Raw genomic sequence first — 15805 nt, 5'->3', positions numbered from 1 at the left:
TCGTGATTGGTTGGCTGGGCCGGTGTGTGTGTCGTGATTGGTTAGCTGGGCCGGTGTGTGTGTCGTGATTGGTTAGCTGGGCCGGTGTGTGTGTCGTGATTGGTTAGCTGGGCCGATGTGTGTGTCGTGATTGGTTAGCTGGGCCGGTGTGTGTGTCGTGATTGGTTAGCTGGGCCGGTGTGTGTCGTGATTGGTTAGCTGGGCCGGTGTGTGTGTCGTGAATTGGTTAGCTGGGGCCGGTGTGTGTGTCGTGATTGGTTAGCTGGGCCGGTGTGTGTGTCGTGATTGGTTAGCTGGGCCGGTGTGTGTGTCGTGATTGGTTAGCTGGGCCGGTGTGTGTGTCGTGATTGGTTAGCTGGGCCGGTGTGTGTGTCGTGATTGGTTAGCTGGGCCGGTGTGTGTGTCGTGATTGGTTAGCTGGGGCCGGTGTATGTGTCGTGATTGGTTAGCTGGGGCCGGTGTGTGTGTCGTGATTGGTTAGCTGGGCCGGTGTGTGTGTCGTGATTGGTTAGCTGGGCCGGTGTGTGTGTCGTGATTGGTTAGCTGGGCCGGTGTGTGTCGTGATTGGTTAGCTGGGCCGGTGTGTGTGTCGTGATTGGTTAGCTGGGCCGGTGTGTGTGTCGTGATTGGTTAGCTGGGCCGGTGTGTGTGTCGTGATTGGTTAGCTGGGCCGGTGTGTGTGTCGTGATTGGTTAGCTGGGGCCGGTGTATGTGTCGTGATTGGTTAGCTGGGCCGGTGTGTGTGTCGTGATTGGTTAGCTGGGCCGGTGTGTGTGTCGTGATTGGTTAGCTGGGCCGGTGTGTGTGTCGTGATTGGTTAGCTGGGCCGGTGTGTGTCGTGATTGGTTAGCTGGGCCGGTGTGTGTGTCGTGATTGGTTAGCTGGGCCGGTGTGTGTGTCGTGATTGGTTAGCTGGGCCGGTGTGTGTGTCGTGATTGGTTAGCTGGGCCGGTGTGTGTGTCGTGATTGGTTAGCTGGGGCCGGTGTGTGTCGTGATTGGTTAGCTGGGGCCGGTGTGTGTGTCGTGATTGGTTAGCTGGGCCGGTGTGTGTGTCGTGATTGGTTAGCTGGGCCGGTGTGTGTGTCGTGATTGGTTAGCTGGGCCGGTGTGTGTGTGTCGTGAATTGGTTAGCTGGGGCCGGTGTGTGTGTCGTGATTGGTTAGCTGGGGCCGGTGTGTGTGTCGTGATTGGTTAGCTGGGGCCGGTGTGTGTGTCGTGATTGGTTAGCTGGGCCGGTGTGTGTGTCGTGATTGGTTAGCTGGGCCGGTGTGTGTGTCGTGATTGGCAACACTCGATGCATGCTCTGGAAATGTCATGCCCCTTACCATAGCTGACTGAAGCGGGTTTCAGTGTAAATATTGTGTCAAAATCAAACCAATTTGAGCGTGATTTAAACCCGGATGATTGTAACAACTCTAAGCTCGTCTGTCTTGGGAAAGCTAGTGTGTCTCTGACATAGTGATAACACTCATCTCTACCTGGTCTCGTCCCATTCATCCATCTTTGTGACATCACAAATCTCTGAAAATGTGTTGTAGTCCAAATGAGTCGTTCGTTGTAGTTTTTGAAAAGTGATTTCTGTTAAATAAAATATCTCCTTTTGAACTGGACTTTGAGCTCTGTAACTTTGCAGATATTTTTTAAGCTCAAACAGCAACATTACAGACTAGAGTTGAAAAAGTGAGAAAGCATAATAGCACACCTTTAATCAGCTCTGGTTCTCTTTCTCTGTGTGTGTTTCACATCAGACTCGCAGTGGCAGTTCACGTTCAGTGTGAAGTTTTACCCTCTGGACCCGTCCCAGCTGACTGAGGACATAACAAGGTACAGAAGCTGGTCTCCACCGGCCGCATGGTTTCTTCTTCATCTGTTGGTCGCACTGAAAGACTGCAGGTGTGTGTCTCACAGTTTGTCTCCTGTCTCTGCAGGTATCTGCTGTGTCTCCAGCTGAGGCAGGACATCTCCTCGGGCCGGCTGCCCTGCTCCTTCGTCACACACGCTCTGTTGGGCTCCTACACCCTTCAGGCGGAGCTGGGGGACCACGACCCCGACGAGCATCGGCTGGACTACATCTCAGACTTCCAGTTCGCCCCCAACCAGACCAAGGAGCTGGAGGAGAAGGTGGTGGAGCTGCACAAGTCCCACAGGTCTGACTACAGACATCCCTAACATGTCTGTTATTCAGTTTGATCAAATTTAACATCATGAAGTATTGCGTAAGTCTTCGTAGTCACTATAAGAGGTTTCAAACTGAGGAACAGGAATCACAGTAGAGCTTAAGGTTCAAATGGGATGTGATTTCATTCATTAAATGTGAGTCCAAACGTGACACTGTTTCTACAGACCTGCAGTTTCTGAGCCATCAGTGAATAATGCACAGATGTGTCAAGTGTCTACTGTTGATGAATCATGACAGCGTTTACTTGATCATGTCATGTGTTGTGGATGGTTGTTTGATCCCCTCATCTGTTTCAATAACATATTATTATACAGATTATACAGATATTTCCCACTCTATTTGGGGCTTATTATTAAAAGTCTCTCATTATGCATCTTCTTTTTGGATCTTATTACTTGGGCTATGCAATAAGCTGTATCCTGTCATAGGAAGGAAATACCAAGAACATTATTTAACCCATTTGATACGTAGATTTCACTAGTATCTGCAAAATAATCTGTTTATTGCCTTTCTTTAAACATAAAGTATTATTTCAGACAAATCCAATATCACTCAAGTATTTTGTATGTAATGATATATTAGTACACCGATTTCAATACATATTTAACCCTATAGTTACCCTGTTTAATTAAGCTGTATTTGAATTCGTGTCCTGTTGGGAAGATTAATTTGTGCAGGTCTTTCATTTGAGAAACTTTGCAGTCTGTGGATTTTAAATGTAAGGTAATAACTGAAACAGATTGATTGTGACGTCACTAGTGGAGTCAGGTCTGTCTCAGCAGCAGGAATATCTGTGTGAATCAGTCGTCCAGACACAAGAGAGGTCTGCTCCGTGCTCATGACCCCAGTCTCCTATCTCCTCCAGGGGAATGACTCCAGCCCAATCAGACGCCCAGTTTCTGGAGAATGCCAAGAAGCTGTCCATGTACGGTGTAGACCTGCATCACGCCAAGGTAAAACATCTCCAGATCTCAGCATCTGTACTCATCAGTCCACAGCAGACCACTCCTCATCAAGCACACATTACATCCCTGACCACTGTTATCATTACATCTGTGATCTGCTGACCTCTAGACCGGACGCGAGCAGCGAGACTCAAACACTCACTGTGTGTGTTAGTGTGTGTACGGCAGCGAGAGCACGCTGGAGTCTGGGAAAAATATTCTGTTGCCATTTTTAAAGCTTCACAGGAAGACCAGCTCTCCAGCTCTATCCCTGTGGGACTGATAGCAGTCTGTAGCCCAAACTGTGTGTGTGTGTGTGTGTGTGTGTGTGTGTTTCTGAAGACTGAAGGTGCAGCTTGTGATGTTCAGTTCACTTCAGCTCAGCTCAGGCTAGAGAATCTCATGACCTTAAGGACTGACACATGGTGCTGTATTAGTCAGGTTATCATCCTCAACTAAAACTAAAACACTGGAGAAAAGTGCATTACTGGAAGTAAACTAAATAAGATAAAAACATAAATGTGTGTGTACACATATACATATGAATTTCAATTAGTTTAACTTGATGTACTAACATTTTAATAAAAATAATACAACTACTTTGACATATTTGAAAAAACAAAAGCTAATAAAAGAAAAAGTTAACCACAATTAAAATGAAAACGGAAAAATAAAAATAAAATGCTAAATATTAATAAAAATTCATGCAAGCATTGTGACCTTGAAGGTCTGATTGATGGTGTGTTAGCCAGTTATTGTATATTATTATATATTATATACAACTAAAACCATGAAAAACACCTTTCATTGGTTATGAAAATTAAACTGAAAAAATAAAACTATTGACATAATATTCTAAATATGAATATAAAACTATAGTAGTGCATCAGAGGTAGTGACATGAGACTGGTGTGGTCTAGTTCAGTGAGTGTGTATCAGACGTGCAGGGAATGTTGTCCATGGCTAATCAGCTCTAATGCTAGCTCTGTGTTCCTGTGTAGTGTTCACACTGAGGCTCTAGCTCACATTTACAGCACACACTTGTGATCCAGAACATGTTACAATGAGAAAACAGACCCCGTCGTCTTTACACACAAATCATTTCTTACATGTTGATGTGGTTTTGACCTGTGAATCTCTATAGAGGCTGAGGCTCGTCCGCTGTCCTGCGGGGGTCAGAGGTCACTGGAGACCTGTGGCTTTCAGCACTTCCTGAAGCGCTGATGTGTGAGAGATCAGATGTGTTAGTGTTAAAAGCCTCTCGTGCTCTCAGAGCTCTACAGCTAACACAGACGGATCAATAATCAGTGCTCCACGGCCCAGAAGCCCCGTTTAGGAGGTTACATAAACAGATTCAGAGAAGTGCTGCAGGGCAGGAGTGTGTGATTGTGATTATATAGAGACTCTGGAAGTGTGACATCAGGTGGCAGCTTGGGGAATATCTCAAAGATCTGAGACTCATTCAGCTTTTACTGATGTTTCCATGTCCTCTCTTTTCCCAGGACTCTGATGGAGTGGATATCATGCTGGGAGTGTGTGCAAACGGTCTGTTAATCTATAAGGATCGTCTGCGGATAAACCGCTTTGCTTGGCCCAAAATCCTCAAGATCTCTTACAAACGCAGTAACTTCTACATCAAGATCCGTCCGGGGGAGGTAAAGGAGTGTGAGGCTGACGGTCGTCTCTGTGTCTGTAGTGCTGATGTTGATGTGTGTGTGTGTGTGTGTGTGTGTGTCAGGCCGAGCAGTTCGAGAGCACCGTGGGCTTCAAGCTGCCCAACCACCGGGCCGCCAAAAGAGTTTGGAAAGTGTGCGTCGAGCACCACACCTTCTTCAGGTAAACTGGCGATAAATCTTCTTTTATTAGAATTAAATCATTTTCTCCAACTGTTGGTCGCATTTTCTGCCAGTTTGTGGATAGATGTCAGTAATAGATGACATCAGTGTGTGTGTGTGTGTGTGTGTGTGCTCTGAGCGCTGCTGTCTCTCTCTGTGTACACAGGCTGGTTTCTCCTGAGCAGTCCACCAAGACCAAGTTCCTGACGCTGGGCTCTAAGTTCCGCTACAGCGGGAGAACACAGGCTCAGACGCGTCAGGCCAGCTCCCTCATCGACCGGCCCGCGCCGTACTTCCAGCGCACCTCCAGCAAACGCCTCTCACGCAGTCTTGATGGAGGTACAGCACTTCACCCTCACAGGAACACTAAACGAAAGCAGCTAGTCTGGTCCACGGTCAGAGCTGGAGTCAGACACACAACCGTTTCAATAACACTTCACATCTTAAAGTCTCGTTTCGCTTCACACGTGTGTTCTTTTAATGGGATGTGCAATATATCTTTCATTTTTATACCTTTCCACATTTTGATCAATATCAATTTTGCAATTATTAAAAGGTTAAAAAATAAGTTGGGGGGGGGGGGGGGTTGTCCCCTGTGGAAAAAAGTGCATACGAATTGTTTATAGCAAAATCAGAAAAATCTGTCACTGCTTTATATTTATATAGGCCACCACTGTACTTTACCCAGCTGTCAGTGCTTTACAGACACACAGCCAGAAAAGAGCACTGCCTTTAAAATCACTTGTGTGTCATAATCAATGAGTCTCTCGTTTACTTTGGGTTAGATTGTTAGCGGAGACATGCTAACGAGAGCCTCCAGTGTTTGAGTGTATCGAGCAGATGACGGACTAAAACACATCTGATGTCTGGAACCGGCTTCACAGAGGACAAACACACACTGCAGTTTAAAATCAAGCGCTGTCTGAGTTATGGGACGAGAAGGGGATTTAGATTGAAGTGTAAGCTGAACTTTTAATATTCAGCAGAATTATCACAATAATGTCCCTAATATTTGATGTCCAGCCAGCTCTATTGGAGACAGACTGCAGGCCGTGGTTCAGCGGTGTCTGCTCTCACACAAACACACACAGGAAGTCTTTATCTGCTTCACAAGCGTTTAGAGAGGAGCTGAGGCGCAGCGCTGTTCTCTTCAGCTCAGAGGAGCAGAACACAAGCGTGACTCAGCCTGTTTATCACTCCACAACGCTTCCAGGTTATGAACTCTCTATCTGCAGCAGATCTCCCAGCGGTGTGTGTGTGTGTGTGTGTGAGTAAGAGCTGAATCCGCTGCAGCAGTCCCTGTGAAGAAGACATTAATGAACTCTTGTGTTAAAGTGCAGTGCGGTTCCTGTGGGGTGAAGCACAGTCCCTCCATCAGTTGAGCTTCTCTCAGCGATGAGGCGTCATCACATCAGATCAGAGACACCACAAACCAAACACACAGCATTGTACAGGTCACATGTGAAAGTTGTGAAATGTGAACAATAAATGAAAAACAGGCACATCATTACCAGTAAACTTGAGCCGTGTGTTTCTACTGGGAAGACTGAGGAAGAGTGTGTCCCAGTGTCAGTGTGACAGACAGACTCCTGCTGGACCACAGACGTCATACAAGACTCCACCTTTCTCCTGATTTCAGATCCAGAGCATGCCTTGAGCAGGAGGTTTGTTCAGCAGTGAGTGTTTCTCTGTGATGATGGGAGAGCAATGCTGATGCTGGAGAATCAAACTGAGTCACAGTCCCTTTAATGACCCTGTTTCTGGTTAGTAAGTGTCTGTCAGCGTTCTCCTGGTTTAGAGGACAGTGTTGATGCTTCTCTCAGTACTGCTGCGAGCATCAATAATCCATTATAACACTCAAGAGACCGCATCCTCATGAGTTGGGATGTAAACCCGCATCGATTGATGTGCAGCCGCTGATGAAAGCTTCGGAGAATCTGATTCCCAGCTCCTCTCCATTAGAATGACCCTGTTTTTCCTCCTGCTGGGAATCCGTTCAGGGCCGTGTAGTTTTGACGAGGGTGAGATCGCCCCCTGGTGGACGTGTGGGGATCTGCCGGTGCCCCAGATCTGCAGCGTCTCAGAGCGGTCACAGAGAGACCTGATGAGACGGACGTCCCAGCAGCGCAGGCTTCATTAGCCTACTTTCCCACAGATCAGAGCAGGTCATGCGGATGCGTGTTCATCTTCTTCATCCTCAGGGTCCTGATGAAGAGCACTGCTGCAGCTGAATCTCATGCGCTGTAGTGCACCATCAGAAGTGTGTAGTGCTCCTCTGGCCTTCTAGAACACAGTCCCATAGGAGTGATTACATAAAACATATCCAGAGAGTGTGTGAGTGTGTGTGTGTGTGTGTGTGTCTGTGTGTGTGTGTCTTTGGATGTGAATGTCATTGGACCTCAAGGGCTTTCGAGTCCCAGCTGAGGTTTTGGCCATGTTTGGAATTAACTGAACACAGTGCAGTATATTGTATACTATTTTACTATTTTTTTTTTTTTTAGAATATGAAAGCAACATTAAATGCCTGAGCACATTTCTTGTATGTTTAATTCAGTAAACGGGGACCAGTTATGTTTATTTTATATGTAGTCACATTTGTGTGCCTTAAATCATGGAAATCTGATCAAGAAAGAGGAATATCTGGAATTCTCTGACTGGGAATGAAGTTCTCGTTCTACACTACATATTTTGGCAGATGTAGTTGTCTGCAGAAGAAAGTTTCTCACGGGGCTGCGAGCTCATTTCTGTGTTTATATATAGTGACTTTATTGCCATCCAGTTCCCGTGTGTTTCTCCCAGTTTCGGACTAAATGAGCTGTGTTTGACAGACGCTAAGGTCACGTGGTCTTTTAACTGCCGTCTGAATCCACATCTCTGAGTTTACAAGCAGAGATCCATCCAGAAGTCTCTTTGGAAGCCATTTGTGACCACTGCCCAGTCCTGTAGAGTAACTCGCTCTCCTGTAATCTTACGCATGGACGCTTTCATTGCTCAAATACTGGACACGGTTCAGAAGAATACTACAGTGTGAGGACACAAGCGTGATCTTTCAAGAAGAAAAGAAATGAGAACAAAATCACAAACTTTTGAAATGGGTCATTATTGTAGAGTGCTATAATTATATCATTAATTATTAGACATTTATGTAAATTAGAGCTTGCACAAATTATTATTTTACTTGTCAAATGAGTAGTTGGATCAAACGTCTAACTTCATCTAAATAAGAGTTGGCATTAAATAATTTCTGCTAATTTCCACATTTTTGAAATCACACATCATTTTAATAGATAAAATGCAAGACATTTATACCATAGTGCTTCATTTAAATAATCAAATAATAAACAGGCTATTATTGTCATTTGAATAACTACAGTATGAATGTATTAATTGTCCGAGCAGTAACAAAGCGTTGTGTTTACAGCTGACAGTCACGTGACTGATCATGTGAGAGTATTTACATCCATCCTGTTCCTGCTCAGGTGTTTATGAACCGATGTTTAATAAACTCATGATTTTCAAACACAATGTTCAGCCGTACAGTGAGGTCACGGTTTCTACTGTAGACTCTTTTCTAATTTCATTCAGAATTCTTCAGTAACAGCTTGAGGGAAAAATAAACATAAACGTGAGAAGATTTTATTTACTTGCATTTGATTAGTCAAGTAGTGAAATATTGCACATCTTCAGAATCCCACACCTGTTCAAATGTTTACATGGAAAACATCTGTGTTCTAACATATGGACTACTAGCTAACAGTGTGTTTCTCTCTCTCTGTGTGTGTGTTTCTGTGTGTGTTTCTGTGTGTGTGTGTGTTTCTGTGTGTGTGTGTGTGTGTCTGTCTCTGTATGTGTGTGTGTGTGTATGTGTGTCTGTCTCTGTATGTGTGTCTCTGTGTGTGTGTGTGTCAGCTCCTGTGGTGAGTGTGTGTGATTACAGTCAGGCTGCAGGTGCTGGAGAGAACGGTCCGCCTCTGGAGCTCAACTCTGACTCTAAGGTGAGAAAGACTCTTCATCATCTTCATCACAATCCTCAGCTCCACAGGAAGTGCTCTGGAACAATAACTAGATATAACCCCTGCTCAGATGTTAAACGGACAGACGCCTTCCCGTTTGTACCGCAATGAGTTTTTTTTATTGTTTGTTTCATTTTCCCCACTTTCTTTGTATTTATTCTGGTTTGTTTTGTAAAAATGAAAACTCAAGCTAACCCTTGAGTCATGCTCTTCATCTCCTGTAATAGACTGGGATCATCCTCAGTTTGGAGGCTCACACTGAGAACAATGCTCAGAGAAGCCCAGTCTGAGTCGTCTGCCACCCAGACGTGACATTTCCCTGTGCGTCAAAGGCTTGTATTCATGGCGTCTGAGAGCATTCCTGCTGTAACCCACAGCTCTCACATGAACAGAGTCTCTCACAGACGATGGAGGATGTTAGTGCTCCGAACACTCCTCCTGTCTGTGGAGCTGCCCTCAAACACACACAGCCAACTGTGTGACAATAACAGTGTTGTCTAGCCCAGTACTGTGCTTCTGTGGCGACTGACTTTATGATGTAGGTCCAGCCCAGTGAAGAGCGCTGATTGAGTTACTCTCGTTTAGGACGCTGGGATGCCTCTGTGTTTCTCTCAGGGCCTTTTCACACTCGATCTGAACCAGAGTTCACTTCCTCCGCTGTGACTGTGGTTTACCTGTGTAGCCAGGTCATGACTTCTTGTTGGGTTTTACTACCAATCTAAAAAGAAGAATAAAACTAAGAAAGTCACATCATTACTTCTGCGCTTAGCTGGATCACATTAGGCCAGATTACTGCAGACTGAACTGAGTCCACATGAACCAGACTCAAGACTGAGTGTTTCTTAACCAAAAGAATTTAATCCTGACAGCTACAGACCTCAGAAATAGACCAACATGTCCTAACGCCACTGGTTTTACTGCCAAGACTTGACACAGATCAGCACTTGTGGACCTGCAAAAGATAAAAAGACACAAAATGCGAGCTGCTCACTAAAGGCTGTTTTATAGTTATTCCACATTTATGATCGTACAGCTGTCAATCAAACTCCCTGCAAAGGGTCAGTTATGAGACAAGTTCATTGTCATAATTTAACAATAGTGGCAGTGAGTTAAACTTAATATTACTGAATGCTAATATTTTTAGACTAAAGAAATGTTTGTTTAGTTTGACAGATTAGTCTGGATTCTTTTAAACCAACGTTTAGCCTCACTCCAGACACACTTTCACTGCTCTCACGGCCAGCACAGGAAGCTCATCCAGACATCGAGTGTGAAAACACCCTCCTCTTTTCTCCTGAGCTTCTGCTCCAACACTCTGCAGCTTGTGTTGTCTGATGCTTGCCCACCCGCACACACACACACACACACACACACACACACACTAGCACAGCCCTAAATATCAGAGTCTTTCCTCATGTGTCATCCCTCACACCCCGTCCTAGACTCGGCTCACTGACTAATGTTGTGTTTCTCTCTCCCTTTCTCTTTTCCCGTGCACTCCTCCATCTCTTTCTGCCATGCACATTCGTCTTTCTGTTGCACCCATGCAGTCTCTCTTCATGTTCCCCTTCTCCCCGTCCTCCTCCACCCTCTCCTCCCTCCCGCCGACCCTCGACACCATCTCTGAGCTGGACGTGTTGTCGGACATCTCTGAGGACGAGCCTGACCTGCTCCTGGAGCCTGACTCGGAGCCGTCCCAGGACGCTAGCAGCTGCTCAGCTGTCTGTGGTGAGGGTGTGTCTTCACCCGAGGGTGTCCCAGGGTCTGGAGAGCCACCGGCCCCCTCAGCGCCCCGCTCCGCCCTGCCCCGGCTGGGTCTGGCCATGCTCCGCTTCTGTAAGGGTCTGCGTGTGCCCTGGCTGCTGGACGAGGACGGCTGCATCAGTCTGCCCTGTCTGCCGGAGGACTGCGCCGCTCTGCTGCTCCCCGCAGGACTGCACCGTCACCTGCCCCTCTCCTCCCCTTCCCTCCTGCCCTCTTTCCTGCTCATCTTCGCCGTCTTCCTCTCCGCCTGCCAGTCGGTGGCGCTGTCTCTGCTGCTGGCGCTGCCTCTGGCGCTGTCCCTGTGCTACCTGGAGCCGAAAGCACTCGCACGCTTCAGGTCAGCAGAGGTCACGGCTGAGATGACCTCTCCAGAGGAAATGCAGTGTGACCCTGCTGCCTAAAATGACCCCTGACCTCCCCGTTCCTGTGTCCATGTCTGCCTGCCTCCTAAACGCTACTGTGTGCATTCTGTTGCTGTTAGCCTTTCCCTCAGCCTTTAGCTCTTCTCTTCCAGTGGCAGATTTTCAGATTAGTCGCTGCGCTCTGATTCTAGCCGTTTAAGTCCGTAACATTCCAGTGGGACCCTCTTCATAGTCCACATCCTGTCTGAAAAACACTCTTCCCCCGTCTATTAGACCTGAACCCGAGCTTTAGTCTTACACTAAACAGCAGAGGTACAGGTATTATAGATTGGCCTCAGAGTTGGTTCTAATCCTTCAGGTGTTTTATAAGTGAAGAGTCAGAGAAGCATGCTCTCACTCAGACCAGCCTGTCCCAGAGCTCAGGGCTCACTCCAAATCACTTTGATTGGGGATTCAGGCCTTCCCATCATCCATTTCACCTTTTCAGACTGTGTTGTCCATTATTCCACCAATCAGAGTCCACAGGTGGAGGTCGTGCAGGAGCCAGACGCGGACGCAGCCACGTCCATCAGCTCTGAAACGGCCTTTGAGGTCTGCTAACCTTCCCAGCATGCATCTGTAATCACATTCATATAATGAGCACACAGTCCAGAGGTGTTGTTCTGAACTAATCTTCATCTTTTATCTCCGGTGGCATGAGCAGACGGATGGTGCTGGCGCTCCTGAGAGAAAGGTCTTTCACTTTTGTTTGAGATGCAAACTGTAATCGACTGTCTCGTTTAATGTCATGTTTTTGTCCAGTTGAAAGTTGACGGGGTTCTTGCATCATGGATGTTTGATGATGTGCAGTCTTTACTTTCTTTGCTGTGGTGACTTTGGTTTTTATTTGCTTTTGTGCTGGTTATCCTGTGCTTTTTCTGTTATTTCAACTACAAATGAGGCACAAATCAAGTGAGCTCTCGCGAGTAATCAACTGGCTCCAGATTTGGCGATTGATTGGCTGAACTGGTGATCAAATGCTGATTCGGTTGGTTACTTCCAAGAACCCTGATCCAGATCCAGAATCAGTGTCATATATGAACAGAACTGGAGAAGTCTGAGAGCACATTAAGATGAGATTCGAGATTAAAGCTTACAACAATGAACTCAATTTGATATGCTGATAATATAATTAGCAATGAAAATAGTTTTAAAGGATAAGAATGCACACTAGAAGCATTTCCACCGCTGCTCTCAGACTTCTGGAGCCCTCTGTACATGTGCTGTAATCATTCTCTCCTCATCAGTGCTGTTCTTCAGTTTTGACTCCAGTTCATTACCTCATTATCTGTCTTTTATCATTTTTGTTCAAATGTGTTCTCATTTTTGATCCACAGAGCAAGTTGAGAGTGCAGGGGGAAAATATATATGTCAGACATAGCAATTTAATGTTGGAGGTTCGTATGTAATCAAAGAAAAATCAAGAAAGAAAGCAAAAGCATAATGGATGGTGGACATGTGTCCCCTCTCTGGCTACTGTCCTGGGCTGCCTCTCACTCTTCCTCTCTCAGGCTTTGTGTGTGTGTGTGTGTGCGTGTGCGTGTGCGTGTGCGTGTGCGTGTGCGTGTGCGTGTGCGTGTGTGCGTGTGCGTGTGCGTGTGTGCGTGTGCGTGTGCATGTGTGTGTGTGTGTGTGTGTGTGTGCGTGTGTGTGTGTGTGTGTGTGTGCATGTTAGAGTGGCTGAACTGAATGGACCTGATGCGTGGTGTTTTTAACACTTGTGGGAATGGTTCTCATAACATCACTAATAGTACTTCCCTAACAAGTCAGGTGACTTTCTGCTTTGGTTGTGGTGATTGTTTACATTTTATTTTGTGACTAAATGAATGAACTCATCCCGGGGTGACCCTGTCAGTGCCAAAGACACCCGGCTCATGACCCGGAGACGGACACATCATAACAAGCTGATTGGAGCATTCGATTAGTGGTTAGCAGGGAAAACATGGCCTGAATGTGAGTGATGAGAGCTAAAGTGTGTCATCACTGTCGCCAAACACTAGTAGAATAGGCATTTTGCAGCCAATATAGTGTTTTTTTTTTCTTCTTTTTTGACAGGCAGGGCCGATATAAAGCAGATTATAATAAAAATAAGATTTAATTAGAAGTCGACCAATATTGGATTTTGTACTATTATTATTAGTATCAGTATTATTAATATTAATAGTAAATGTTGGAATTTCCACACTCTAATAGGACCCTATGATATCTGGTGTCTCCACAGCAGTGGTGTGTCTTTGGCTCTGAGACCGCTCCAGTCCTCCGTGTGTAAACCAGTCCTGCCTCACTGCTCCCCACAGACACTGACCTCTGACCTCTGACCCCTCTCCTGACACTCGTCACCCCACCGGTTCACCAGAATCAAACCATTACCAGGGAAGACTGGTTGATCTTCAGGATGAATCTTGTGAATGCGCTGGTTTGAGCAGACGTTATTTCATTGGATATAACTGAAAATGAGTCTGTGAGGGACAGACGTATGTCAGAGCAATAGACTACTGTTTAAAAGCCCTGAGATCATTTTAGCACCTATACAATCTTTTGCTTAAAATACATCTTTCCACAAAAGTTCTTTGATGTTTTATCAGCTGGAATACGAACACCTGGATGCTGACTACATCTTGTATTAATGTTTCTGAAAGATCTTGTCAAACGTGCACAAACTGACAGTCACCACTTATAAGCTACTACTAAATATTGTAGAAACGTAATTTTCTGTAAAGTTGCTTTGTAATGATTTGTATTGTAAAAAGTCCTATACAAATACACTTGAATTGAATTGAATGTACAACATATACAAATCCTGTTATACCTACTTTGCTAAGAGTTAGTTTGGAGTTAGTTTCATTGGTTCAGAAGCTTGCACTGGCGAACCGAAGCAAACTTCAGATGAACTAGCCAGATTTAGTTCTGAATGTCAGTTCTCACGTGTATCAGGGCCTTTACAGTCTGCATTTCTGTCCCTCACAACCTCATTTTCTTTACAGTCAAATTACCACTAAACCGTAATGCTGGATGTCCTAAGTTATTGAGAGATGTTCCAGAAGCTCTTCCGAATCTAGCGAGCTTCCTAGCAGCATCATGACCGCACACAGTGTAAATATCAGAGATCCGCTGGGTCTTCACTCAGGGCTCAGGGCTCCAGGTCTGAACATCATCATCTGCTGGGCTGTGTCTGGAGAGCAGTGAGGCTCGACTCTGATGTGCTTCTGCTCTCTCTGTGACTAATGTGCTGGTTGTTGCTTGTCCCTGTGTCCTCCCCTGCCTGCCTCTCTCTGGTGCTGTGGCCCATCAGGACTTGGATAAGACCCAGGAGGATGTGTTGAAGCATCAGGCTAGCATTAGTGAGCTAAAGCGCAGTTTTATGGAGGCTACGCCCGAGCCCAGACCCAGTCAGTGGGACAAGCGTCTGACGGGCAGTCCTGCCACCACCCTGCGCATGCAGACTCAAGGGGTACGTGTGCTTCTGCTCGGGATTCGGACGCCTCCTCAGACGCTCTGCATGTCCTGCACTTCCTGTCCTTCTCACTCTCCTCTACTGAAGCTGGTTTACTGCGCTCTGTTTTTCAGTGGGACAGTTGGGAATAAATTGCATAATTGTGTGCTTATATCTTGATGAATTAGGGGTGTAATGATTCACTCATGTCTATCAATCTTAAAACTTGGATATTTGAATAGTGAACCATTTGTTTCTGCCTTTAAAAATGGAATATGGAATAGTTTCAAGATGTCCTCAGCTCTAAAATATTTTCACTATTAGCCTGTGGTGCTACACATTTGAATGTGTTTTCCCATTGAATTACCGAATACATATTAGAAGCTTTAACATCATATGAATGCACTTACGAAAGCCCAGAATCCAATCATTATTTGGAATGATTCAGTTGAATCTCAATGTGAATCTGATCGAATTGGTCTGAATTAGCAAACATTTTTCCTGAATGGAGTTAAACTCCTATGAACCGTGAGTGGTCGCCCGACCTGCTGTAGGGTTTTCCAAATACACCGAGACTAGAGTAAAACAAAAGCTTAATCTGATTTTATTCCTGTTTTTATGTTTTGAAACCCCATCTTGCCAAGCGTTTGTGCTGTCCTCGCTGAAGTATGACTAGAGAGCTGCTCAGACGGGTGTCACTGAGAAACACTGACTTCACCGAGTCCAAGTAGATTTAAGAAGACTACCCATAATCCCAACTGTCTCACACACACACACACACACTCACACACACACGCCTCCTGTCCTCTACACCAGCCAATGGCGGGGCAGTTCTCAATCTGATTGGCAGAATGCTTCTCTCATTGTTTGCTCATCTCAGTTGCTGTCTCTTTCAGCTGTGCACATGCTCTGTTTATCTGTATGCATTTTAAAGATGCTCTTCAGTGTAAATGATCAGCTTCTGCCAAAGACTATAGTGCACATGTTTGTCGTGTGTGTGTGTGTAAGTGAGGTTTGCATTTTATTTCACATTCTCGATGCTGTCACTGTTTACAAACACTGTTGTTCACAAGCATGCTCTCTGCTCTGTTGATGTTGAAATGCTGCTGTTCCCTACAGTGTGTGTGTGTGTGTGTGTGTGTGTGTCTTTGTGTTTCTCTCGCTGTCTCTTGTTTCTTCTGTTTCTGTGTCTGTTGTTGTCCTCGTCTTGCCCTTGGCTGTGCTTTCATTACTCT

At 45.6% G+C, this 15805-nt stretch overlaps 1 protein-coding gene across 10 annotated transcripts in view; it reads left to right on the top strand.

Annotated features, from left to right (window-relative positions):
- The window catches only part of LOC127938207 (band 4.1-like protein 2), a 59919-nt gene that overhangs the window by 29936 nt on the left and 14178 nt on the right, over nucleotides 1–15805 (top strand). For 4 of the 10 annotated variants that reach the window (XM_052534658.1, XM_052534666.1, XM_052534661.1 and 1 more), the window contains exons 7-17: nucleotides 1750–1825; nucleotides 1930–2148; nucleotides 3046–3133; nucleotides 4627–4779; nucleotides 4863–4960; nucleotides 5126–5298; nucleotides 8869–8954; nucleotides 11615–11689; nucleotides 11802–11831; nucleotides 12475–12534; nucleotides 14430–14588. In XM_052534658.1, the coding sequence (XP_052390618.1) occupies nucleotides 1750–1825; nucleotides 1930–2148; nucleotides 3046–3133; nucleotides 4627–4779; nucleotides 4863–4960; nucleotides 5126–5298; nucleotides 8869–8954; nucleotides 11615–11689; nucleotides 11802–11831; nucleotides 12475–12534; nucleotides 14430–14588 (1217 nt within the window). The remainder of the gene's footprint in view (nucleotides 1–1749; nucleotides 1826–1929; nucleotides 2149–3045; nucleotides 3134–4626; nucleotides 4780–4862; nucleotides 4961–5125; nucleotides 5299–8868; nucleotides 8955–11614; nucleotides 11690–11801; nucleotides 11832–12474; nucleotides 12535–14429; nucleotides 14589–15805) is intronic. The other 6 variants (XM_052534667.1, XM_052534664.1, XM_052534660.1 and 3 more) reach the window with 5 other exon arrangements.

The sequence above is a fragment of the Carassius gibelio genome, chromosome A20 (assembly GCF_023724105.1).
Source record: "Carassius gibelio isolate Cgi1373 ecotype wild population from Czech Republic chromosome A20, carGib1.2-hapl.c, whole genome shotgun sequence".
NCBI lineage: Eukaryota > Metazoa > Chordata > Actinopteri > Cypriniformes > Cyprinidae > Carassius > Carassius gibelio.
This window is presented reverse-complemented; position numbering and strand designations above follow the sequence as displayed.